This window comes from Schistocerca piceifrons, chromosome 2 (genome assembly GCF_021461385.2).
Source record: "Schistocerca piceifrons isolate TAMUIC-IGC-003096 chromosome 2, iqSchPice1.1, whole genome shotgun sequence".
Lineage (NCBI taxonomy): Eukaryota > Metazoa > Arthropoda > Insecta > Orthoptera > Acrididae > Schistocerca > Schistocerca piceifrons.
The window spans coordinates 237,585,393-237,610,689 of NC_060139.1; the positions used below are offsets into that span (position 1 = coordinate 237,585,393).

The 25,297-nt window shown below is 40.8% G+C and overlaps 1 protein-coding gene across 1 annotated transcript in view; it reads right to left on the bottom strand.

Annotated features, from left to right (window-relative positions):
- Positions 1-6,368: 6,368 nt before the first annotated feature.
- LOC124775024 (transcription elongation factor SPT5) overlaps positions 6,369-25,297 on the bottom strand; it is a 29,703-nt gene continuing 10,774 nt past the window's right edge. Inside the window, exon 2 of the mRNA XM_047249788.1 lies at positions 6,369-11,353. Within this exon, the coding sequence (XP_047105744.1) occupies positions 7,758-11,342 (3,585 nt within the window). The 5' untranslated portion in view covers positions 11,343-11,353 and the 3' untranslated portion in view covers positions 6,369-7,757. The remainder of the gene's footprint in view (positions 11,354-25,297) is intronic.

Genomic DNA, 25,297 nt, shown 5'->3' on the forward strand with positions numbered 1-25,297 from the left:
TTTATGACCTGTACTTTTGTCTGTATTGTGGTGTACAGGTAATTAGGTGATCTATTAATGTCTCTGTATCTTCACTGCACCTTGTCGGACTCTTTACTACTTTCTTTCAGTGTGTTAATATTTAGATAACTTGCTACTATTATGTACGTCAATTGCTCAATAGACTTGTCTAACAGAACTTGTAGCTTCTGTAGATTATCATTTACCTGTCTGGTGATCTGTATATTCCTAATATCAAATACTTTTCTCCTTTGAATGTTTGCCAATCCAAATAGCATTTCTGTACAGTTGTCCACTGTCCATGGTAGGCAATGTTTCATTGTAGTTCAACTCCTCCACATTTATATTGACATCTGCAGAAGTAAGTCAATATATAGTTCAACTCCTTCTCCTTTATAGTGACATCTGCAGAAGTAAGTCACTTTTTCATAGTCCTGTATGTTGTAAACAATTATTTCATTTTTGTTTAACCCATTTTCTGTCATAATAAATATATGTGGTAGTTCTGCTGCTCCTTTAGTCCAATCCATGAATGATGTCTGTTCGGCACATATGGATGGGGACTGCATTGTAGCAGATGCCAAGTGACAGTTACGGTACACAGATGCACGTGCTTTGCTCTTGAAGAAAGTGTATATCCAGAAAATTATGTCTCTCGCTTCCTCATGCAGAGTTTCTCATATACCACCACTATGATGACAACTCGCAACAAATGTAACAGAAATTCAGTAAATAACTTGCTACGATCACATTAGCTACAAAATTCACAGCGGAGCACTCAGAACACTCACCAGCTGTTCAAGAATGCGTGACATAGGCATGCAGAATAAGCCAAAACTCGACTGACATCATTCGTGACTCCAACTATAGTGTCTAATTTACTTGATACATATCATAATTTGGTGTAGAATTCTTACAGCAGAAAATTTATATTCGTTTCTAAATTCTTTCTTTATCTTTTTTCCAAGCTGCTTGTGCATCCAAAGTACACCTCTGAACACTTTTTTGATGATCATTTATCCTATTGTGATGATCTAATTTTAGAATGTAGTTTTGTTTTATTTCATTGCCTTTGGATGATAATTCAAAATTGTCTGTTTTCTTTCCTTAACCTTCTACAGAATATTGCAGAAATGGTACATTGTTCTCATGTGTCTTTAAACCTCTGTGAGGCAGACGTCCATATGAATCACATACACTGTCATTGAGTGGTACAACATTGGTGTAAAAAGACATTATTCTTGCCCTGCTGATGTACTGTTTCAGTGATCTGGCATTGTGTGGTTATTTTTTCTGAGAGTTCATGATTTTTGTCATTGAGGGGAATGACCTCTGTAGAACAATACAGCATATTCAATTTCTTTACACATGACCAATCTGGTAAGTCATAACTGTGTGGGACAGAAGACAATCAAATTTGAGCTTCTCAGCTGGTGGAGCCTTCTTTTGAGTGAGAGCAATAGCTCTATAGCTTGATTTATTGTTACTTCGTTTGTTTCTGCTAAGAATATGAAGTTTTTGTTTGTTGAAAGTGTTGCCACATTAGGATTCATAGAAGTCATTGCCTGGAATTTAGCACCTGGTTTCAATATGCTGCTTATATTGCTCCTGGTTTTACATTTCAGTTCAGCCGCTAAATTCCGCCCTTGACTGTCTACAAACCGGTTTATTTCATCTGTTCTTGGTGGCTGGTAGTTCCTTGAATTTTCCCCTAAGCAACATTCACTCATATACCATGAGTTGATGCCAGCTTTAGTCTTTTGAAGAATGAGAATGTCTATAATTTCACCAATTTTCAGATCTTTAACTATTTTTAGTATTTTGCACATTTTCTTTGTTATGGTCTGCAACTGATGTTTTTACATTACCACAATTTTCTTGACACTTCTGGTCTTCGATTTCTTTCTTCAGTAAACATATTAACTTTTCAGAAACTCTATATCACTTAACACCACTCTTATAATTTCATGTTTCGACTGTACTGCCAAGGCTAAACATGTGTTTTCTCCTTTTAAACAGTCAGAACATGACCACTGAAAATCGTAAAGTGATCAATTTTAGACATACTTTTATGTACTTTTCACACTGAATTCCTTTGCACTAGTCATTTTTGACTTTTCTTACATGTTTAATTTATTCTTTTTATGGAGTTACTGTAACTCTACACCATCTTACTCAACATCTAAGGATCCTACCGTTATGTGCCAGAGCTCTCGACTATTATTGCAATGAGGTCTTTTAACTTGACAGACGAAATGGGCAGTCTGAATGGGTAGAGTGATGGATGGCATTTCCTCAAGTTTAATCATGTAAGGATGATTTAGCATGAGTTCTCTTCTAGTTTTTTTTAGTGATGATCTGGCATCTTTTCGAAGAGTTCCAATCCTTGTCACAGTTCTTCTTCAGAGTTAGTGTATTTGAAAATAAGCATGCCAGGTTGTCTATTAAATTTCACATAGGTTATTTTTCTGATTAGCACTTATTGCAATTCCAATCTTTATATTTTGCTGTAGAAAATCCCAGAAATATTTACGTTTTCATTCAAATTACATTAAAGGGGTCTCTGACTCTGGCACTTTCCACAACTTCAGGTGTGTAAATATGATATGTCTTTCAAAGTTTCTTTTCAATTGTGCCAAAATCTTGATCACTTGGTAAATAGGTATTACCAAGAACAAGCAAATAATGTTGAACGGAATCATAGCGTCCTTTCACAATGAGAGAATAACACACATTAACAAATATAATTTTTTTGTCCAGTACAACAGACAGAAAAAAATATTAACTTTCTCTTAAAATTAACATTCATGGGATCACTAAGCACTTCTGCAATGAAAGGTGCAATTGCTGAAGAACCCCTCAAGGCAATATCTTCTGACCATATACACACAATTAATACTGGAGCTGTTATGTGGAAGCCAAGGTTGTATACCCACAACTACATTAGACAGATCAATGCCTCTGTTGCAATTTTTGGTGCTGTTTTAATTCACAGATGGTGATTACACAGCGGTCTCAAACATGACTGGAACAAGCCTCTTTGCTTATTCGTCCCACCCCCAAGATTGTGTTTTTTTCTGTTTTAAGTTGGTGTAGCCTAACATTCAAAGGGATAGAAGCAGCACACTCATCACAAGTTTTACACATCAGTAAGTGTTCACTTATAATAAACTCAGTATTGAAAACTTTACCGTACATTTCATATTTTAGAGGTAAATCTCCTGAATCTTGGCCTTTTTTCATACAGACAGTGCATTTCAGCTATAGTTTTCACACTTCTCGTATACACCTTAATTGTATTCTTTTAATGAATAACGACTTCTGTAATTCAGAAACTTTTTTGTGGTCTCTCAACATTATGCAACAAGTGTACACTGATTTCATGCTTAACACTGCCATGCTTGTCTATATGTGGCAAGGAAAACTGTGTTGTATTAAGCTCATTGCTAACTTCATCAATACCTGCATCTTTTCCCCAACATTACATCTTTCCTGGCTCCTGTACTCTTTTCCATGAAATGTATCGCAAGAAGCTTTCAAACATAAATCTAAGCTTTGTACCAGTAGCTGTCTCCACTGAAGTAAATGAGTTCGTTCTCCTACTCACTCCTACGTCATTATGTTTTTTAGCAAAGCCCCAACTGCATGCCTCAAGCTTAATAAGACCACTGAGGCATGCACTTGGATGTTGCACAATCACTGATTACAAAACAAAATGTGTGTTTAGCATGTTCATCTACAGTTGAATAGCTCCATCAATTGAGGTTAGAGCCACCTGATTTGATTTGCAGTTACATACTCATCCTTTTTGCCTAGTTGCTGCTATTTTACTTTACTGGTCTCACCTTTCTTCTTAACATTTTCTCTCTTCCTCTTGCCTGGGTTACAGATACATGCTCTGATGCACAAGCACCCTTGTTTCTCTGAAATACTGTACAACAAGGATACCAAAAATACAATTTTTGTTATCAAAAAAATGAGTTAACACATGCATTACACAGTGAGGAAACAAGACAGTTTATGTGTAGTGTATGTAAAAGAAGAGAGATGTAAATGCAAAAATCAAATAAAAAAATGCTCTTCTTGTACGATAAAATTTATGCAAGTCTGTAACATTCCTGTTGGTAACTTTGTCACTGACATAGCAGACATCATCAGTAAGTGGCATAACTCCTCCTCTCACTCAAAATGCTAATGACTATGAATTCCCGTACTCTAAGAATCTAAAGTGGAGCTATGTCATGTCATTCTAGTTTACTTGACACACAACAGATGACAGTAGTACACCAGAAACGGCAAAAACTGAGTTTTTCAAGCTTTTTGGCATAGCTTCCCCTCTCACTACACCCCTCAATTAATAACTGAAAATAATTGTTATCTGTTCCACATGAAAATCAATTGGCAATTCTTATAGCTTACTTGTTAGGAATCAAATCATAACTTCTGTCTTGAGATTAACTGCTTTACATGTCGCTAAATATATAATGTCAAATGTTGCAGAGAAGTACTGATATTCATTTTATGCCATATCCTTACTGTGTGTGGTCTATGACAGTTTTAGATATCACCAATGGCTGTTGTGACTTCCATACGTTCTTCTTGTGGCCTTCAGTTCAAAGACTGGTTGATGCAGCTCCCCATACTACTGTATCCTGTGCAAGCTTCTTCATCTCTAAATAACTACTGCAACCTACACATTTCTGAATCTGCTTACTGTATTCATCTTTTGTTCTCCCACTACAATATCTATCCCCCACACTTCCCTCCAGTACTAAATTGGTAATGCTCAATTTCCAAGTTTGACTCATTCCACATGCTTGAAATTCAACCTGCACGTCAGAATCTACAGGAAGATAAATACTAATGGGAAAAAAATGAAATCAGTGTTCCTATTCAACTAAGTGCAATGAAATATTGCAACAAACAGGAATTCTCTGTTGCTTGAAAAATGAAGGGATATTTCTGATCACGAAATTAAAATTACAACTAGTGAAAAAGAGAAGTGTGGGACTTCTTATGAGTATTATTATATTTATGGGCCACATAAAAAAAGGTGAATGATAAGCTCACCAGACAAAATATTAGTCACACCCTTACAAAGTGAACACAGGTCACTTTGAAGTGCAACAGAAGGTGCAGAACTGGTACCCAGTGGTAATGTTACACCAACCATTTATGCAAGTCATGGCAGTGCAGTGGTATGTTTGTACTGGTCACTCATACAGTATCAACATAACAGAACGTAACTATCCACACCGTGAAAGATGCACTACTTGCAGCCATTTTAACACTGCATAAAACAGAGGCCATAAAAAGATCCCGACAGACTGGAGACGACAGTAACACCTTGTAACTCAAGTGGTTCTAAATCTGACAGGAACAGCTGCTGTCACTGGATCGAGGCCCAACCAAACCAGATTCCGGGTGAGCAATGGGAAGGAAACTGAATGGACATTTGGAGGGATGTACTCCACAAAAGGCCATTGTTCACAGTGGCATGTACAACTCTACAGCTGCAATGGGCCAAGCAACACAGACTGGGCAGAAGAAGCTGAGTGGAGTCAAGTAGTGTGGTGTGACATGTCACAATTTTGCCTCCTTTAAAATGCTGTGAGATACTGTGTGCACTAACATACCAATGATATCCATTTTTCAATTCTCATGGCATAATGAGAAATCCATTAAATTTCAGGCACGCAGCGATGCAAATACTACTTCTTCCACTGATATTTGAGCCACGTACCGTCCGGCCACCCTCAGAGTGAATCGCGGGTCAAAATATCAGTGAAAGAAGTAGCATTTCATAGCTGCATTGCCCAAAATTTGCTTGTGGAAGGTGTAGTTCATCCTGGGCATGGATTCATGGTGTTTCTTCCCCCCTCCATGACAGAGCCCTTTCTTTCAGGTTACTGTAAACAAGAATCAGGATACTAGTGTCCAGGACTTTTTGGTATAGTGGGTGAAATTTATCAATCAACATCTCGGCAATTTGGTAACTCTGTGGGATATAATAATCAATGAATGGCTTCAGCTGGATACGGTATACATGAAGAAACTTGCTCACACACTTTCTCATCAAATGGTGGCTATTAACAAGGCTAGTGCAATTTCTCATGGGAAGGACTAATTTTTTGTCCATTTCACTTATCACCAATACTCTACAAAATTAGAATTTTGACCTCTGTCTATCTGGTCTCGTGTTTCACATTCCCCTGAAAATATGCAATTGTTGGGTAACATGTGACAAGTTTCCATAGTGCAACAGAAAAAGGTATTAACAAGGAAAGCAAAGTATAATGGAATGGTAAATGACAACTTACAGTGGCCAAAATGACATAATATTTTTCAAGAATGCAACATATCAAACATAGATGTATTAAATACGTCTTTATTTCAACCACGCAGATTGCAATTTAAATACCATTTTGCATATAAAACAGAGCAAGAGCAGAAATATGCACAACATACAGCTGGAAAAATTATTCTTATACAAACTGACATAAAATGTCGATGTGTAAATGTAAACTTTATTTACATAGTAATCACTTTAATCTCAGGAAACAATACAAAGGCTCACAGATAAATCAGTTAATTTCACAGGACTGTTATTTCCTCTTATAGCATAGCTGTTCCTCAATTGTCACTTCTTATTATGGTCCTATAATATTCTAACAGTCCTATAAAAAATAGTACCATTGGTATTGATGTGAAAATGTTGCTAGCTTTCTAGTCTGGGATGAATACTTGAAGTGCCAACAGATATGACTGGAAACAACCAGCCTGTTCTTTCAAGTCTCAGTATTGTGTTACAATCATAATGCACAAAATGGGGACTTAGCTGACTGTTACCTAATTTCTTTCTACTCAAGATATTAAATCTCTTAGGCTAGCAGAGCCTATTTTTTCACTTCAATAAAATAGTACAAATACTTATTCATTTACCCTACTGCCTTGGTCACACACTTTTTCAAATACTTCTATTCTTTAATTATCTCTAGTCTTTCACAAGATGTCAGAAAACTGTGGATGAATATATATACATGGCAATATCACATACAATTGTCTCCTAGTCCTTGCTGTATAAAGTTTCTATGAACTAGACTTTTCATGTATCCTTGTATAACTCATTCTCTTTTCCTTTTGCCTTGTAGTTTCAAAACAAGTAATTTGAAATGCAATAAGTTTATGATTTGATAACTGCACTCAGGTACTATGTTGATTCTACAAAACATGCTCTTTCATTTTTCAAAGTTCACATCTGAGACTTTCAAATTTTACTTCATTAACTGTGGTATGAAACTGACAAGTCTTACTGATGAAATAAGCATAGACTAACAATATTCAAAATAGTCACCATTTCTATATACCTATTTTCAAAGAAAGAATGAATGTAAAGAAAATGAACAAGAAATAATAATGGACTAACACCACTTTCAAATAATAAGAGAAAATTAAAATTTTTAGCTTTTATTTTATGTTCTGGCATACAAATATCCCTCTCTCAGGGTTGATGAAAGACCATTACTGGTTATTACAGTTTAAGTTTCAAAAAATTGTAACAAAAAGAACCCCTATCACTTATATTGAGAAGGGAAGTCAACCCAACTACATAATCTAAAGATGTGTAGTTGTCCAACATAAAGAAATAAAGTTGTTATGACTCATTTCAAAGTGCAGTAACTTTGCAAATTGTGTGTAAATGATTTACGTTTATGTGATTAACAGAAAAAGAAGATAAAGTGTATGTCTTACAAGCTTTAGTGAATAGTTCTCAATTTGCACAAAAACCTGAGCTGAAGCATCTTCACATCTCCTGATTCAACTTTAACAACTCCATCCTGATTATCAATAGAGATAAGTTTTCCTACTGCTTCTCGCTCTTCTCCTAAAATAACTTTAACCCTGTCACCTTGCTGTGGCAGTACTGGTTCCAAGTGCTCAGCCAAAATGTTGACTGTGCGATCTTCCTGAAGTAAGAAAACTGAGCACATACCTCCAGAAATTCCAGTAATAATACCAGTTTGACCACTTAATCCAGTATCCTCATGTGTGTCTTTAATCCTCACTTCAATGTCTGTTGTATGCCATTCTTGCTGCAATTGCTGCTGGTCTAAGCCAGAACCAGGTGTGTGTGGATTAAACGGAGATGCTGCTCCTGGTGTCACAGGACTATAAACCAATGGAGATGGAGTGGCATACTGAACGCCACTAGTTGGAGATGGTGTGTAGCCTGAAGGACTTGGAGTTGCAACATAGGCAGAGGGAGTGCCACGGTAACCAGGTGGAGAAGGCGACGGCTGATATGGAGAGTATGAATTGTCTGAACCATACATAGTTCCTGGTGTCTGAGGAGTAAGTGGACCTCCTGGCTGATAAGCAGGTGTACTGGGATTGTAAGTGGGTGAAGGAGAAGCATCATCAATTGGATAGCTATCAAACTCATTAGGTCGGCGAGGAGTATTTGCAATAGTTGGATCCCATGCTCCTGATCTTCCTGGTGTCTGTGACCCATCATGAGAAGGTGTCATGCCACCAAAATGTGGTGTGCGAGAACCTGCATCATATATGGGTGTCTGGGAGCCGTGCATCGGAGTTTTGCTGCCGTCACGATATACAGGGGTTTGTCCTCCACCATATGCTGGTGTTCGGCTGTATGACGAGAATGAACCGTCCCTTGTTGGAGCACCCACTACAGCAATGTGAGACCTATCCACAGAGATGGTTTGGCAAGTTGAATGCAGCTCAACTCTGGCAGTCGATTCTGTTGCAACTTTAACAATTCCAACATTTCCTTTGTAGGGCCCACCAGTAATTTTTATTGTCTGACCAATTAATTCTCGATCTCTTCTCATACCACCGCCACGACCTCTACCTCTCGCACCCCCACCACGAGCACCTCCACTTGGATGCATTGGTGAGGATATGTGAGGTGACATGAAACCTGGAAAGCCACTGTCCAAACCACCAGATGTGTTGGAGTTTTTGTTACCACCAGCGAGCTGCAAATGACGTGTTTTGCAAACAAAAATACCACCATTGTCTAAATACATTCTCGAATGGAGGAACGCATAATTTCTATACAAATGTTTTATTTCACCATCACGGCCAGCATGAGGCCCATCTATTACCTTCACAATATCTTTTCTCTGAATTGTATTTTGATCATAATCAAGTGCTACAGTATACCTTGACTCCTTCCTTTTTTGTAATGCTTGAGGTTTTGCCTCTACTACTTTGCCTTGCATACTTAAGACATGGAAATTCTCTCTCTCCAATCTGACAATAACACCAACAGTCTGTGGATCCAACTGCACACAGTCACCCCATTGATACTGGCCCAGTGAATCAACACCTGTAGCCATATCTGGACTCAACTGAATATCTTTAGGGAGAACCTCTAGTTCATGCATTGTGAGATCTGAAAAGAGAACAACACGATTCTCTTCGACTCTTACTATAAGGCCAGTGTCTCCTTCATATCGCCCGGCAATGACCTTCACATGATCTCCCATTCGGAAATATTTTCGCAATTCTGATGCTAGGAACTCCAGAGGTTCTGTAAGTGCCTCATGCTTAGGCATAACGGTTATCATGTTGCCATCTATGGTCAAAATTTTACCTTGAAGGTTCATCAATTCACCTTCACAAACTTCAACATTATCTCCTGTTGAGAATGAATGTGTTGTTGCATCATCTTTTGATGCTGTAGTTGGTAATTCAATATCAATTCCTTCTGGAGCTTCTTCAAACTTTTCCAGCTCTGACAATGTTGGTTTGACACCATCTGCAACTATGGCACTCATTGTAAAATTTTTATACAGAAATCCTTTCCTGGAGTACCTGTTTCCTTCAAAGATAAGGAAATCTCCATCACTTGTAACTTCACCCCCAATAGCCCTAATTGCCTCAGGATCAAATGGTTTTGCTGGCGGGCGAACTTTCTTCTTACGTTTTGCAGAATCATTATCAGGCTGTGAAGTCCTTAAGGCACCTCTCAGTCTCGTGTAGTCAATCCTAGGAAGTAACTTAAGGTGCACTTGATTCTGTGCTAAATCAACATAGTCCACCTGAGCAATGTCATCCCTATATATGCTTCGTTTTAGGCGAACCCACTGCTTAGGTTTCAGTCCAATCTGTTCCTTTACCACCCTTAGAACATCTGTCATTTCCTTTATGGGAACCATCTGCTGTTGCCATTGTCCCATCCTAAGATTGCCAACATTCTGAATAGCAGCTTTCACATGGGGCTGCTTGTAAGCTTCAATGTAAATATATCCCTTCACATGCTCTGGTGCAACGACAGATTTTATCTGCAAGGGTTCATTAGTGAATTGATAAGCAATAAATTTTCTCATAAGCAGCAAAGCTGTATTTTTCTCCTCTCCTATGCGACATTTAACCATCCACAAGTTTGGATCTTTAACACCAGGCAATAATGTCTGCTGTGTGATCTCATCAGACATTTCTTCACCTCCATCACCAAAATGCCTGGCAGCAATAGATTCATCAGCATATTTCTTTCGTAAATATTCTTCAATTTCATCTTCTTTCTGGGAGTCCCAAAGATTGGTGCCTCGGCGTCTTCCTTCAATCTCACGAGCTGTGGGTCCATGTTCATCAAATTCATTCCCTACAATTCCTATTTCCTGGGCTCCTTCCTCCCATTCATCCTCATCTTCAACCTCGTCATCTACCTCAGCTTCATCAATAATAAATCCTCCAAAACGATCTTTCTTCTTTTTCTTACGTGGTCGGTCATCTTCCTCTTCATCCTCCTCTTCATCGTACTCATCTTCATCTTCCTCCTCCTCCTCTTCTGAATTAAGATCTTCTCCTTCTGGCTCCTGCTCATCTTCAACTTCTTCCTCCTCCTCACCAGGTCCTGCTTCTTCTGCTTCATCATCACGAGTAGAGCGGCGACTTCGACCAGACTTCTCCGACCTCTCTGACCTCTGGTCATCGTCTGAGGCATTTCCATCATCTGACTGGTTATCAGCATCCGATTGGTTACCATCTGACTGGTTACCAACATCCGACTGATTGCCAGCATCTGATTGATTACCAACATCTGACTGATTACCAGCATCTGACTGGTTGTCATCGGACTGGTTACCGCCATCAGATTGCATTTCTGCATCTGAGTCATTCTCACCACCCGACCTGTTACCAACATCGGACTGGTTGCCTGCATCTGACTGGTTTCCATCATCTTCGTCCCCTGAGCCTACGTCACTTCCACCTCCAGCATCAGATCTTGCATCTTCAGCTTCTGAATCACTTCCTTGATTGCTTCCTCGGTCACTCTCATTGTAAGAATTACTGCTGGCTTCAGAATCTGACATGATATGGGATTCTGAAACAAATCAAAGAATAAAGGTTTTAATTAGCTTAAAAGATTACTACTTAATTTTTGTTAAACCTACAGATAAGTCATTAGTTCAAAGTATTACGATCACGGCTCTGGCCAAAAGCGAAAAGAGCTGAGACTCATTCCATGTGAAAATAAAATTGTTCTGAGAGCTATGCTTCTACATAAAAGTCTATGATTAGACACACACTACCAACACACAATCTGTAGCCTTTGCTGCCTAACCATTAAACCGTCAAAGGCTGAAGCGGCAACCACTTAGTACAAAAATTCCAAGTGACATCAGCAATCATACCACTTTTTGGCTTCAACTGTTAATCTTCATTATTGCTACACTAGTGTTACAGTACAGTTCCTAACATTCTCACAGTGACAATCATACTTACAGGTTGAGACAGCCACATTAATTTTGGTTTATTGCTGAATGGAAATTGTACATGTGGTACAGATGTTGCTTAAGCTCTCTGCTGACATCATAGGACAAGCTGGCACCAGTTCTCCCTCTCTCTCTCTCTCTCTCTCTCTCTCTCTCTCTCTCTCTCTCTCTCTCTGTCTGTGGGACAATTATGTTAACTCAGGTAACAAGTTTCTTCTTTGTAACTGTACAAGGTTTGGTACAGTAGCTGAAGAGGTAAATGCCAGCAAAAGTGCGGAGTTCAGCCCCTGGAAGTTTTTTCGTCAATTGTCACTTTATCCCCTTGGGAATGAGTTGTTAATAAGAAAAAACCAAGTTGGATCATGGTTTAGAAACTGTGTTTAACTACAGGTACATCTACATTTATACCCCGCAAGCCACCCAATGGTGTGTGGCGGAGGGCACTTTACGTGCCACTGTCATTACCTCCCTTTCCTGTTCCAGTCGCGTATGGTTCGCGGGAAGAACGACTGTCTGAAAGCCTCCGTGCGCGCTCTAATCTCTCTAATTTTACATTCGTGATCTCCTCGGGAGGTATAAGTAGGGGGAAGCAATATATTCGATACATCATCCAGAAACGCACCCTCTCGAAACCTGGTGAGCAAGCTACACCGCGATGCAGAGTGCCTCTCTTGCAGAGTCTGCCACTTGAGTTTGTTAAACATCTCCGTAACGCTATCACGGTTACCAAATAACCATGTGACGAAACGCGCTGCTCTTCTTTGGATCTTCTCTATCTCCTCCGTCAACCCGATCTGGTACGGATCCCACACTGATGAGCAATACTCAAGTATAGGTCGAACAAGTGTTTTGTAAGCCACCTCCTTTGTTGATCGACTACATTTTCTAAGGACTCTCCCAATGAATCTCAACCTGGTACCCGCCTTACCAACAATTAATTTTATATGATCATTCCACTTCAAATCGTTCCGCACGCATACTCCCAGCTATTTTACAGAAGTAACTGCTACCAGTGTTTGTTCCGCTATCATATAATCATACAATAAAGGATCCTTCTTTCTATGTATTCGCAATACATTACATTTGTCTATGTTAAGGGTCAGTTGCCACTCCCTGCACCAAGTGCCTATCCGCTGCAGATCTTCCTGCATTTCGCTACAATTTTCTAATGCTGCAACTTCTCTGTATACTACAGCATCATCCGCGAAAAGCCGCATGGGACTTCAGACACTATCTACTAGGTCATTTATATATATTGTGAAAAGCAATGGTCCCATAACACTCCCCTGTGGCACGCCAGAGGTTACTTTAACGTCTGTAGACGTCTCCCCATTGATAACAACATGCTGTGTTCTGTTTGCTAAAAACTCTTCAATCCAGCCACACAGCTGGTCTGATATTCCGTAGGCTCTTACTTTGTTTATCAGGCGACAGTGCGGAACTGTATCGAACGCCTTCCGGAAGTCAAGAAAAATAGCGTCTACCTGGGAGCCTGTATCTAATATTTTCTGGGTCTCATGAACAAATAAAGCGAGTTGGGTCTCACACGATCGCTGTTTCCGGAATCCATGTTGATTCCTACATAGTAGATTCTGGGTTTCCAAAAACGACATGATACTCGAGCAAAAAACATGTTCTAAAATTCTACAAGAGATCGACGTCAGAGATATAGGTCTATAGCTTTGCGCATCTGCTCGACGACCCTTCTTGAAGACTGGGACTACCTGTGCTCTTTTCCAATCATTTGGAACCTTCCGTTCCTCTAGAGACTTGCGGTAAACGGCTGTTAGAAGGGGGGCAAGTTCTTTCGCGTACTCTGTGTAGAATCGAATTGGTATCCCATCAGGTCCAGTGGACTTTCCTCTGTTGAGTGATTCCAGTTGCTTTTCTATTCCTTGGACACTTATTTCGATGTCAGCCATTTTTTCGTTTGTGCGAGGATTTAGAGAAGGAACTGCAGTGCGGTCTTCCTCTGTGAAACAGCTTTGGAAAAAGGTGTTTAGTCTTTCAGCTTTACACGTGTCATCCTCTGTTTCAATGCCATCATCATCCCGGAGTGTCTGGATATGCTGTTTCGAGCCACTTACTGATTTAACGTAAGACCAGAACTTCCTAGGATTTTCTGTCAAGTCGGTACATAGAATTTTACTTTCGAATTCACTGAACGCTTCACGCATAGCTCTCCTTACGCTAACTTTGACATCGTTTAGCTTCTGTTTGTCTGAGAGGTTTTGGCTGCGTTTAAACTTAAGAGTGAAGCTCTCTTTGCTTTCGCAATCTGTAATTGGATCAATAAGTCATTTCGAAAGTCAGAGATGGGTAAGGGCACCTCACCTCCACTAGGACTACGCTCAGTGAAGCAGAGGTGCTGTTCAAATCAGCCTTCGGGTTGAGAACCAGTTTACTAACTATAACACAATCTTGTTTCTATGATGAGCTGTCAAAGTATTTATTATAAACCCAAACAAATAGTTACGCAGTTAATTTTCTTTGCTTGTTTGTTTGCATGTACATGCCTGTAGCCATGGTACACACTGAAGTCGTTACACCACAGTACTGTAACATGTTGCTACAGCGGCCAAAACAAAATGGCACAGCCTACTGATAACGTGGAGTATCAAGTGGTAGGCCCTAAATCAAATTCTGCATTTGAAGATGAAAAATGCTGTTTCTACAAACACTCACTTGAACTGCAGCAGTTGCAAAAATGCCTCAGCTGTGTCAGGCCAATTCATTCAGAGGAGGTCTTTAGCTGCCTAATAACCATAGATAAGTGCTGGGTGTATCACTACGAATTCAAGACAAAGGAGGAAAGCAAATTGTGGCCACGTGGCTTCACCAATGCCAAAGATGTCAGGCGAGGTGATGTCAAAGTGGTTTTTTTTTTTTTTTTTTTTTTTTTTTGGGGGGGGGGGGGGGACTGCCATAGCTTGGTGCTAATGAATGAATTTCACTTGTCAGGAGAAAACAGTCATATGCGCATACTACCATTGTTTCCTGAGGGACTACAGGAGCATCATGTGAAGCAGTCTGAGGAGGTGTTGTTTGGCTCCACGGCAATGGGCCAGCTCACTCTGCATGGGATACAGTCAGACATTGCTGCTTCTTTGGGCCCTCAGATTTTGCCGCATCTTGCCATGTTCTTCTGACACGGCACCCAGTGACTGCTGCTTCTTTCATCAGGAACAATGAACTGCAGATTTCTACACCAAACGACTCTGTAAAGTCATCCACCACTGGGAAAAATTTGTTGCATTGAAGTATGAATATGTTGGAGGAGGACTAACAGCATAACCCAGTTTCATTCACACAGCTTGATTTTTTCCACGTGATAATCAAAACTTATTGACTAATCACACATACACTCTCATATTTTATATATTCTTTCAATACATTTAAGGAAAAAGCAGCAATATGAGTAATAACATGACAGCAATGATGAGATCAGAAGACACAGTACATAACCCCTGATTTACTTCCTCATCCTTCCCCAGTCAGTTGACACAGTACATAACCCCTGGTTTACTTCCTAATCCTTCCCCAGTCAGTTATTATTTTTGAAGCATTTGCCTTAAGTGATACAGGTAAAGGACATAAAACCTAAATCTGGATGGCAAGGTGGGGATTTGAATTTGTAATTAATATGATGCACATTATTACCACAACAGTCGAGCAAACTTAAGGAGGATCTAACGTTTCTTGGAAAAATTGCTACTAGAAAGGTTTGTGGGCAAGTATCATGGAAACCACAATACAACGTCAATTCAGCTGCTTTAATTTAATTTTTTTGCGAAATCCCTGATAAATACCTAAAAGTGTCTGCCATAAATTTCCCTGGTAGCAGGAGCTGAATACCACCAAGTCCATCACTGATTTTTATAACCTTGATCCAATCCACACACACACACACACACACACACACACACACACACACACACACACACACGTGTTTGAAAACTTAACAGCAAAATTTCAGGAATGCATTCCTCGTACAACAAGATGTCCACATGGGTCCAGAAAAGCATAAGTACAGAGTTGTTCGAGCACATTACTACTACCCAGCGCGCTTTGTCAAGTGCCGCTTTCCAGAGGAAAATGTATGACAGCAATTACAAGTCTTAAGTAATCAAATTGTGAATCATAATGTGTGGAAAGTTCTGGTTGAAAATTATAAATTATTTAGGAATAAAGGAGATTACTCACCAAAACGCAGAAGCGCTGTGTCATTGATAGGCACACAAACAAAGGTACGGAGCTTTGGTAGCATTCGGAATGCACTTCCTTTTTCTAGCTGTGGGGAAGTGACACACACACACACACACACACACACACACACACACACAGAGCCAGTAGACTGAGTGTGTGCGTTTTTTCCTACAGCTACAAAAAGGAAGTGCATTCTGAAAGCTAACCAAGCTCTGTACCTTTGTTGGTGTGCCTATCAACAACATAGCGCTTCTGCCTTTCAACAAACTGTGAATCAATATGATATGAGCCTCAATATCTTTCAGCAGGTGCAGGATACTGATTAAAAGTATGTAGCTTTGTAAGGTACACATGGTGTGCTGACGGGTGACCTGTCTCGTCGGAAATGAAGAACACACTTTGTATGCCACAATCAAAGCACAGACACTTTTATTGTCCAAAGATGACCAGTTTCAACTGTCTTATCATGACATCATCTGATCTAAGGGGAAAGATGAAGATAAAGGGGAGGAGGGGACTACAATTAACTTCACTGATTACATAAAATACAGAATTTCATGTACCCTATGGTACTTGTTATAAAATTGCCATATTTGATTGCATGAAATCAAAGCACAAAAGGCACTCCACACTTATATGTATCTTCATAAAAATCCAGTAGATAAAAATTCTTGCCCCAGCCACACATATCAGCTATCACCAGGACTCTCCCATGCTTGCTGCACTGCACTGCACTACACTGTCGGAGATAGTTAATATAGAGGTGTTACATCCTCTACAAAGTTACCTGTTTCGCCACTGGACGGCGTACGTAGTACAAGGTAAATTATCACATACTGTGGTTACAATCAATGAATAGCGATGCACCAGAAATAAAAGTGGATTTTTCAAAATGCCCAATAGAACAATTAGGAATGCCACCTGACCTGACCATAAAAATAAAATTACCATGCGCTTATGCTCCATATAAAATCTGTAGTAATCCCTGTGTGCTTATTGATAGTGAGGAAACAACAATAATACTAAAAAAATTAAAATAACCCCTATCTTTAATTAACAAAGCAATGTGATGTAAAAAGAAAACTGCACTAGTGGGTGCACGGATGCCAAGCCTGCCAGACATGGAGGGCTCCTGGGAAGTATCTTCTACAAAAGGAGGAGGGGAGAGTTCCACACAAACCATGTGAGGCTGAACTTACTTCACAAGTCATCTGATTCAGATGCAAGCCTTATTGGGTGCAAGGTCTCGGTTGCAGTGTCAATTGAAATGCTATCTACTGTAAAAAGTAATGCAGACAGTTACAATAGAGTTAAAAGAACGAATGTGTCGTTAATGGGGTGTATGTAAACAGGTCATAGATTGTGCATAGGATGTCTGGAATCAATGCTGTGTGTCAAGAACTACTGTAAATGGAAGCATTTAAGCAAACAGGAATGACAAAGATCAAGTAGCTATTCTGAGTCCGAGGTCTACCTTTAGTATCATGGTGAAGTGGGAGATGGAATATATTATATCTGCAACACCTGAGGGTATATGATGATAAAGATTTAAATTAATGCACTAGATGATAAAATACTAAATGAAAGGTTTGGGGGTGATGGCGTGGTACCTAGAGGCTGTTCTACTATAAGCACCTAAATGCCTGTATATAAACCAACTTAGTAAACTGGTCTTTTATAATACCTTACCCAAACTTATAGTACACTATTGGAAAAAACCATTGTCAGCTGACTATTACTAGACCGAAAGACATTTGAAGAAATTCACTGATGCCTCTGTGAATACAGGATTTTCACATGTTCACCAGGCAGTGGAGTCAGCCAAGATGAGCAACACCAGAGGATGAGGAAGGTCTACTTAACACTGTGGAGGAAAGTCCTGGAATCAGCACAAGGCTGTTAGGCCTGCAGAGGAATGTGCCGTACGCGAAAATCTGGAGATTTTATGCGAAAACATACTATATTTGTACCTTCTGCAACATGTACAAGCCTTGCCTCCTACAGATTATCCTTCCAGAGTAACATTCTGTCAGTGGTTCCTGCAACAATGAGTTATGACACCCATCTTTGCAGTGGTTGTTTTATTCATAGAAGAATCAACATCCACAAGAGATGGAATCCAGAATTTGGCTAACCAGCATGTATGAGCAGGCTAATTCCCATGCAACTATTTAATCATCTCACCAACAGAGTTTCTCCACTAATATCTGGGCAGCCATTGTTGGCAATTGCTTGTTGGGACCTTACGTCCTTCCAGGTAAACTTACTGGAAGGAACTACACAGATCTCATGTGTACTTCATTGCCTAGTGCTTAGAAGAAATGCCACAACTGTATTTTATGCACGATGATGCTCCCACACATTGTCTGCCTGCTTGGAGGCACCTGAATGCACATTTTACTAAGCGCTGGAGAGACAGACAACTGCTGTTGTGAATGAACCTATTCTTCATAAGCACATTGTGGCAGCCCTTCAGACAGCAGGTACAACACCTGGCATTTTTTTATCATTTCTGGAATTCAATAAAGTGACAGAAACCCGCATTCAAGCAGGAGAATGTTACTTTGAACATTTCCGCTGATACGTAACCTGAGAGCACTTTGAAAAAACCTCTTGGATAATTAAACTAGAGAGAAATCCACCAGTTAATAACTTCAACATACGAAACATATGGTGAGAATAAACAACACAATTCAGAAGTGGCCCGATAAAGATGCTGTGAAATAAAATTATTCAGTAAGATGTAGCTTATTTCTTCTTTCATTATTCATTCTTTATAACGGAGTCAAAATATTTCATGTTGCAATGTCCTTCCAATTGCAATTGAAAAGAATTACTGTAAAATAATAAATACTGAATGGAACATAAACTGTTCCAACTGAGGGAAAGGTTGTGTTAAATAACAAAATATTTCCAATAAATAAGCCAACTGCAAATAAGTATTCCTTTTCAAAGAGACAAACTGGAATCCAGTCAAAAGAAATGATAACAAATTGAGTGAAAAATTGAAACACTAGGAAGCATCAAATCACCAACAGATAGCAAACTATCCAAATAATGAATTTTCACTCTGTAGCAGAATGTGTGCTGCGGCAATGTACGGTAGTTCACTCACAGCTAGTGATTGTTTGCTTTGTTTAATGGCACAAAAGCAACTGGGGTCATATTCGCCCAAGTCAAAACTACAGAACACTAGAGATCACTGGAGCGAACATAGGAACTAGTGAGTTGAGGTATGAGGACAGCAGCCTTGGCAGCAGCGTTAGCAGCCTCGTATCCTGGCAGACCGACATAACCAGGAACCCACAAACATCACTGTGGCTCCATCAAGAGTGAGCAAGTGACAGTTTTCCTGGACCCATTGCACAAAGGGATGGACAGTGTACTGAGCGAGTCTGAGCAGAGGACACTACTCAAAAGCCTGTGTTGCCAGATGTGCTCCATGGCCTGATACAGTACAAAGACCTCAGCTATAAATACTGAGCAGTGCGCTGGAAGCAGATACTGAAAAACGCCGGCACCAAGGATGAAGGTACACTGAACACCATGGTCAGTCTGAGAGCTATCAATGTACAGAAAGGTACTATTACAAAGTTCCATGCAAAGATCGTGAAACTGAAGGCGATAGAGCAAGGCTGGGTAGTGTCCTTAGGTAGCGAATGAAGGCCAAGGTGAACATGGAACACCATACAAAGCCAAGGTGGTGAAGGGTTCACACCCACTGGGAAAGTTGCAGGTAGTGTGAAGTTAAGCCGCCAGAGCAAGGGCCGAACGCGGACTCAAGGAGGTAACAGAAAAGAGGGATGCACCCCATACTGGTGATCAAAAGAGTCACAAAAAAAGGAGGCATAGGATGGATGGGCGGCCATGCACGGCAGACAAACGGAATGCATACCTGCTGCGGAGAAAGTCACGGCGGTATGTCAATGGTAGTTCAGCAGCTTCGGCATACAGACTCTCAACCGGGCTAGTATAAAAAAGGTGTCAGTGGCCAAACGGATACCACGATGGTGGACAGTGTTGAGCAGCGTATGAGAACAGACATGCAGACACACAAACAAAGCACCCTTAGTCTAGTTTCAAACAGACAATGGGCCGGTACAAATGGAGGAGATTGGTTCAATTTGCACCCCTGGAAGTACCACTGAGGACACGTAGCACACAAAGAGCGACCGCGTACAGCGGGCTGCCGGGTAAGACACATGGGAGGACCAAGAGAGTTTCCTATCAAGCATGAGCCCCAGGAATTTCACAGTTTCAACGAATGAAAGAGCAACAGATGTAAAGATGGTGGGGGAAACCAATTGCGCCACCAGAATTTCATACAAACAGTTTTGTCAGTGGAAAAATGAAAGCCATTGTCAAAGTTGCGTGAGTAAAGACGATCAAGATATCACTGAAGATGCCACTCAATGAGACAGGTCCGCAGAGAACTGCAATAGATAGCAAAATTGTCAACAAAAAGGGTGCGCGAGATACCCGGCGGAAGACAGGCCATTATAGGGTTAATGGCGATAGCAAAGAGGATGATGCTCAAGCCGGAACACTGAGGCACACCGTTTTCCTGGATAAAAGTGTCTCACAAGGCAGAACCCACACGTACATTGAAAATGTGGTCTTTTAAAAATTCCCCAAGGAAACAGGGCAGGCAGCCACAGAAGCCCCACGTGTAGAAAGTACAGAGGACACCAGTTCTCCAGCAGGAGTCTTAGGCCTTCTCCAAATTGAAAAACATGGCCAAAGTCTCTGATTTCTGCAGAAAACCATTCATGACATGGACAAAGTGACGAGATGGTCAACCGCAGAACGGTGTGCTCGAAATCCACATTGTGCAGTGGTTAGTAAATTGCAAGACTTGAGCCACCATACCAGCCGGGCATGAATCACCTAGCAAAAACACCCGGTGAGGGAGACGGGGCAGTAACTACAAGGAAGGTGTTTGTCCTTAGTGGGCTTAGGTATGGGTATGACAATGGCTTCACAACAGCATCTGGGAAACGTGCCCTCTGCCCACATGTGGCTGTGCATATTAAGCAGAAAGTGCTTGCCTGCAAGAGGAAGGTGCTGCAACATCTGAATGCGGACAGCGTCTGGTCCTGAGATGCGAGGATAGGGATGAACTGAGAGCATGATCCAGCTCCCTCATAGTAAAGGTGGTGTTGTAGCACTCACGATTCTGAGAAGAGAAGGGCATAATACGAGCCGCCTCCACTTGTTTTAGATGGAGGAAGGCCAGGTGATAGTGGGAAGAGCTCAAAATTTCCACAAAATGGTGGCCCAAGGTGTTGGAGATAGCAATAGGGTCCAGGAAGACATCGTCTGCTACAGTCAGGACAGAAATTGGGGAATGGATCTTGGTCCCAGAGAGCCGCTGGAGGCTGGCCCACACAACAGAGGAAGGGGTGGAACTGTTAAAAGAACTAGTGAATGAAATCCAGCTAGCCTTTTTGCTATCCCAAAGAACGCGGCAACACTGTGCACACATCTGTTTATAAAGAATGCAGTTTGCCATCATAGGATGATGGTTAAAAAACGCGGAGAGCACATCTCCGTGCGTCAATTTCGTGGCGGCATGCCTCAGTCCACCAAGGGACTGGGACACGGTGTGGTAAAGGGGAAATGCGAGGAATGGAACATTCAGCAGCAGTAAGGAAGACGTTTGTAAGATATTCCACCTGGTCATCACAAGTGGGGAAATTTTGTTCTTCAAAGTTCACCAGGGAGGAGTAAACCCACCAGTCAGCCGTAGTAATCTGCCATTTGGGTGTGTGCATTTGGATGAGTGAGGAATTGGAAAGGAATGTGGGTGCTCCTGTGTTAAGGCAGAAGAGGTTAAGTTGATTATGAAGGGCAGCTAAGAGGGCACCTCTGACAGGTTCTGGGAGAACCCCAAAGGTGATGATGCGCATTAAAGTCACCGAGAAGCACAAATAGGTGAGGTAGCTGCCCAATAAGCTAGAGGAAGACTGCCCTGGTGACACTGAATGAAGGAGGGATGTAAATGATACAAAGGGAAAAAGTCTGGTGAGGGAGTAAAAGGCAAACTGCAACAGCTTGAAGATGGTTAGTCAGGGAGATGGGTTGACTATGATCATCATCCTGAATGAGCAGCATGACTCCTCCATGAGATGGAATGCCGACCTCAGGAGTAAGATCAAAACGGATGGGGGAGCAATGTGAAAGCTCAAAGCGGTTGTGAGGATGCAATTTTGTTTCCTGAAGGCAGAGTACAAGGGGATGCTGCAATTCTAAAAGCAGCCATAAATCCTCTTTGTGGGATCGATGGCTGTGAACGTGACGTAGGCAGTCTTCACAGGAGTACTCCTTCTGTCCTTTCCGGCCTGCTGGTTGTGTAGCTGGTGGCTTCGCCCCTTGAGACGATAGTTCTGTGGCACGTTGTGGAGCTGGACAAGGGGACGGAAATGCTACCTTAACACTGAGTGATTTCACAACCTCAGAGCTGAAATTGAGGTTGCATGTTTGCGTGACCATGTCCTTCATGGACCGAGGTGTTGCAAGAACAAAACTGTAAGTGCCAGACGGTTGAACACAGGGTTTGCAACTTGCCAATAACTTATGAGCGACCAGGTAAGGCACTTTTTCCTTTACCCATATCTCCTACACAGCCTGCTCATCAAGATACATGGGACATCTCGAACGGAGGCTGCATGGTCGCCATTGCAGTTGATACAGCGGGGAGGAGGAGGAGGCGGATAACCGCCCTCGTGCACATCCCTAACACAGGTTACTAATTTGCCTGGGTGGCGACAAGATGTACTAGTGTGGTTGAAACGGCGACAAGATGTACTAGTGTGGTTGAAACGATGACACTGATAGCAGTGCATCGCATTTGGAATGTGATAATTTCATAGCCTGCTTTGATCTTGGATGGAAGCACCACTCTATCAAAGAAGAGACAAAGAGTGTGTTTGGAGACTGAGGAGGAATCTACCTTTTTCATCACCTGATGGACGGCAATGAAACCTTGATCAGAGGGGTATGATTGGATTCCGGCCTAGGTCACACTGTTGAGCAGCCTAGTGTAAATAACGCCACAGGAAGAATTCAAAGTTCTATGGGCCTTGACATGAACAGGATAGTCGTAGAGAAGCGAGGCAGCAAGTAGTTGTTGTGCTTGAGAATCAGACGTAGTCTCCAAAGTGCCATTCCGTAAACGAGAGCAGGATTTCACAGGGCCGGCAATGGCATCAACTTCTTTCTGAATAATAAATTGATTTACTGTTGTGAAGGACTGACTGTCTTCAGTATGTGAAATGTGGACCCGTGGTGCAGCTTAAACGATCTTTGAATTGGTACCCTCATTTACGTTTCACTGACATTAATTGCGAAGAGGAAGGGCTCATTGCAAGAAAATCCCCCATGATTGCCAGTGTCTCCGATGGTGCGCTCATTCCAAGTGAGGGGCCCCTTCACAAGGTGGCGCACGCGCTTTAGGTAATTGTTTGTACCTCAGGTCACACCTCTTTAACACCTGGCGGAGGGAGCAATCAGCAATTTGGGAAGGTAGCAGCTCACACAATCACCCCTCCCTGGGCCTGGGCTGTACCAGGGGGTACATGCAATTCCTACCTGTTGAACCGGAGCTGGGAGTTACACGTTACCCAGTCACCGGTTATGCATTAGACACGTGGGCTGGCCTTCAGGAGCACACAGGGAGGATGAAGTAAAAGAGGAACGCCAAATGCCGAAATGGAGGAAGGATAGGAGAAGGGCCCCGTGGTAGCCAAGCACGAACCCACCAAGTGTGGCAAGACTCCGGGGGCAAGAGCTAGTGATGTTAGAGTCAAAGATTCAATCACCGTAAATGCACTTGTAATAAGGATGAATGACAGGACAGCAAAGGAGTGCTACTACAAAGAGATATAAGGGAAAGGCTAATGGGTGAAAAATAGCAATAATAAACTAACCTCACGCATGGAGAGAAAATGTCTCACTAGGGGCCTTGTGGCTTGGCCCCTTTTGAGTTTCTTCATGCTCGAAGTTTTTAAGGTCAATGTCCAGATATAAATTTCCCCAGTCAGTAAGATGTACTTTTCCAAAATACTTAAGGAAAGCAAAAAAAACTGTTGTGAAGTATAAAAAAAACCTTAAAAGTTTTTTTCCAAACAAGCCATCCACAGCACATGTACCATTCTAGTCTTGTGACTGCAAGGCTGCAGACAAACCTTTTTCACTTCTATTTGAATTTTATATTTAACATCAAATGAATATGTGAATTAAATTATAACATTCATTTTTTAAATTAAGAGTACCATCTTTTTATCATCAGTCACATGAAAATGGGACTATTCGTAATGAATTAAAATCTGGTACCATTATAAGAAATGTGTTACCATTGAATGATAAACACATAATAAAGCAATTTTTAACAACAATAAAGTCTACTTTCAAAGGTACTTTACATGTGTCTATCTGCCACTCGAAGACTCTTCTATGTAGTGAGTAGCAGTCTATTATATTTCACTGTTGTTAAACCCATCCCAGATTTTCCATTGCTTAATATTATTGTTTACAATAGGCTACTGTGTTTTTAGTTATTTGTAATATCTAGGAACAGAAAAGTATTTTGTTTTCTAGCTGATGCTCTGCATTTATGTACAAATTTTACTACGAATACTCACACTTCCATGCAATCAGCAATTAATAAAACATTTTCATTAGAAAATTATGATTCAATGTTAGGTAATTTTTAATTTGATAAAAAATATAGAATTGAAATATATGTACAAAAGCTCTGTCTGCAGCGCAGCAATAACAAGACGAGAACGCTACTGTGCAATGGATTGCTACCTCGAATAAACACATAGTGAGAAATGAACCAGCGACCTCGCAATTAACAAGGCTAGGATGCTATGCACACAGCTACACGCAGCTCTGCTAAGAACATGTATTTATTTTACTTTACAGCACTCTTGAATATTAAAGTAGATTTGTTTAGTGTTTTTGAGAAACCTATCAAACTGCTTTATCAAACTGATGCACTGAACTTTAAAGTCTATAAGGATGAAGAAAATTTATGATGGCAAATCTACGAGGTCTATTTCTTGACGCCTCTTTATCGGACAGAACACAACAATCAAACATACAATGATACAACTAAAAAGCGATCACACACAATATTACACAAAGAAATTTCATTAGTGAAACTTTACAATCAATTGCACCAATACCAGCCAGTAAAATGCAAGATTTGGTTTTTATTTGCTATAGAAAGTCAAGAGCTTTTAAAATAATATTTAAGTATCAGTCATGGTACTGTTGAAGAGCAAGGTACCTCAGTAAATTCCACTTATAATATTCTACTTTTCAAATAACTGTAGCTTACA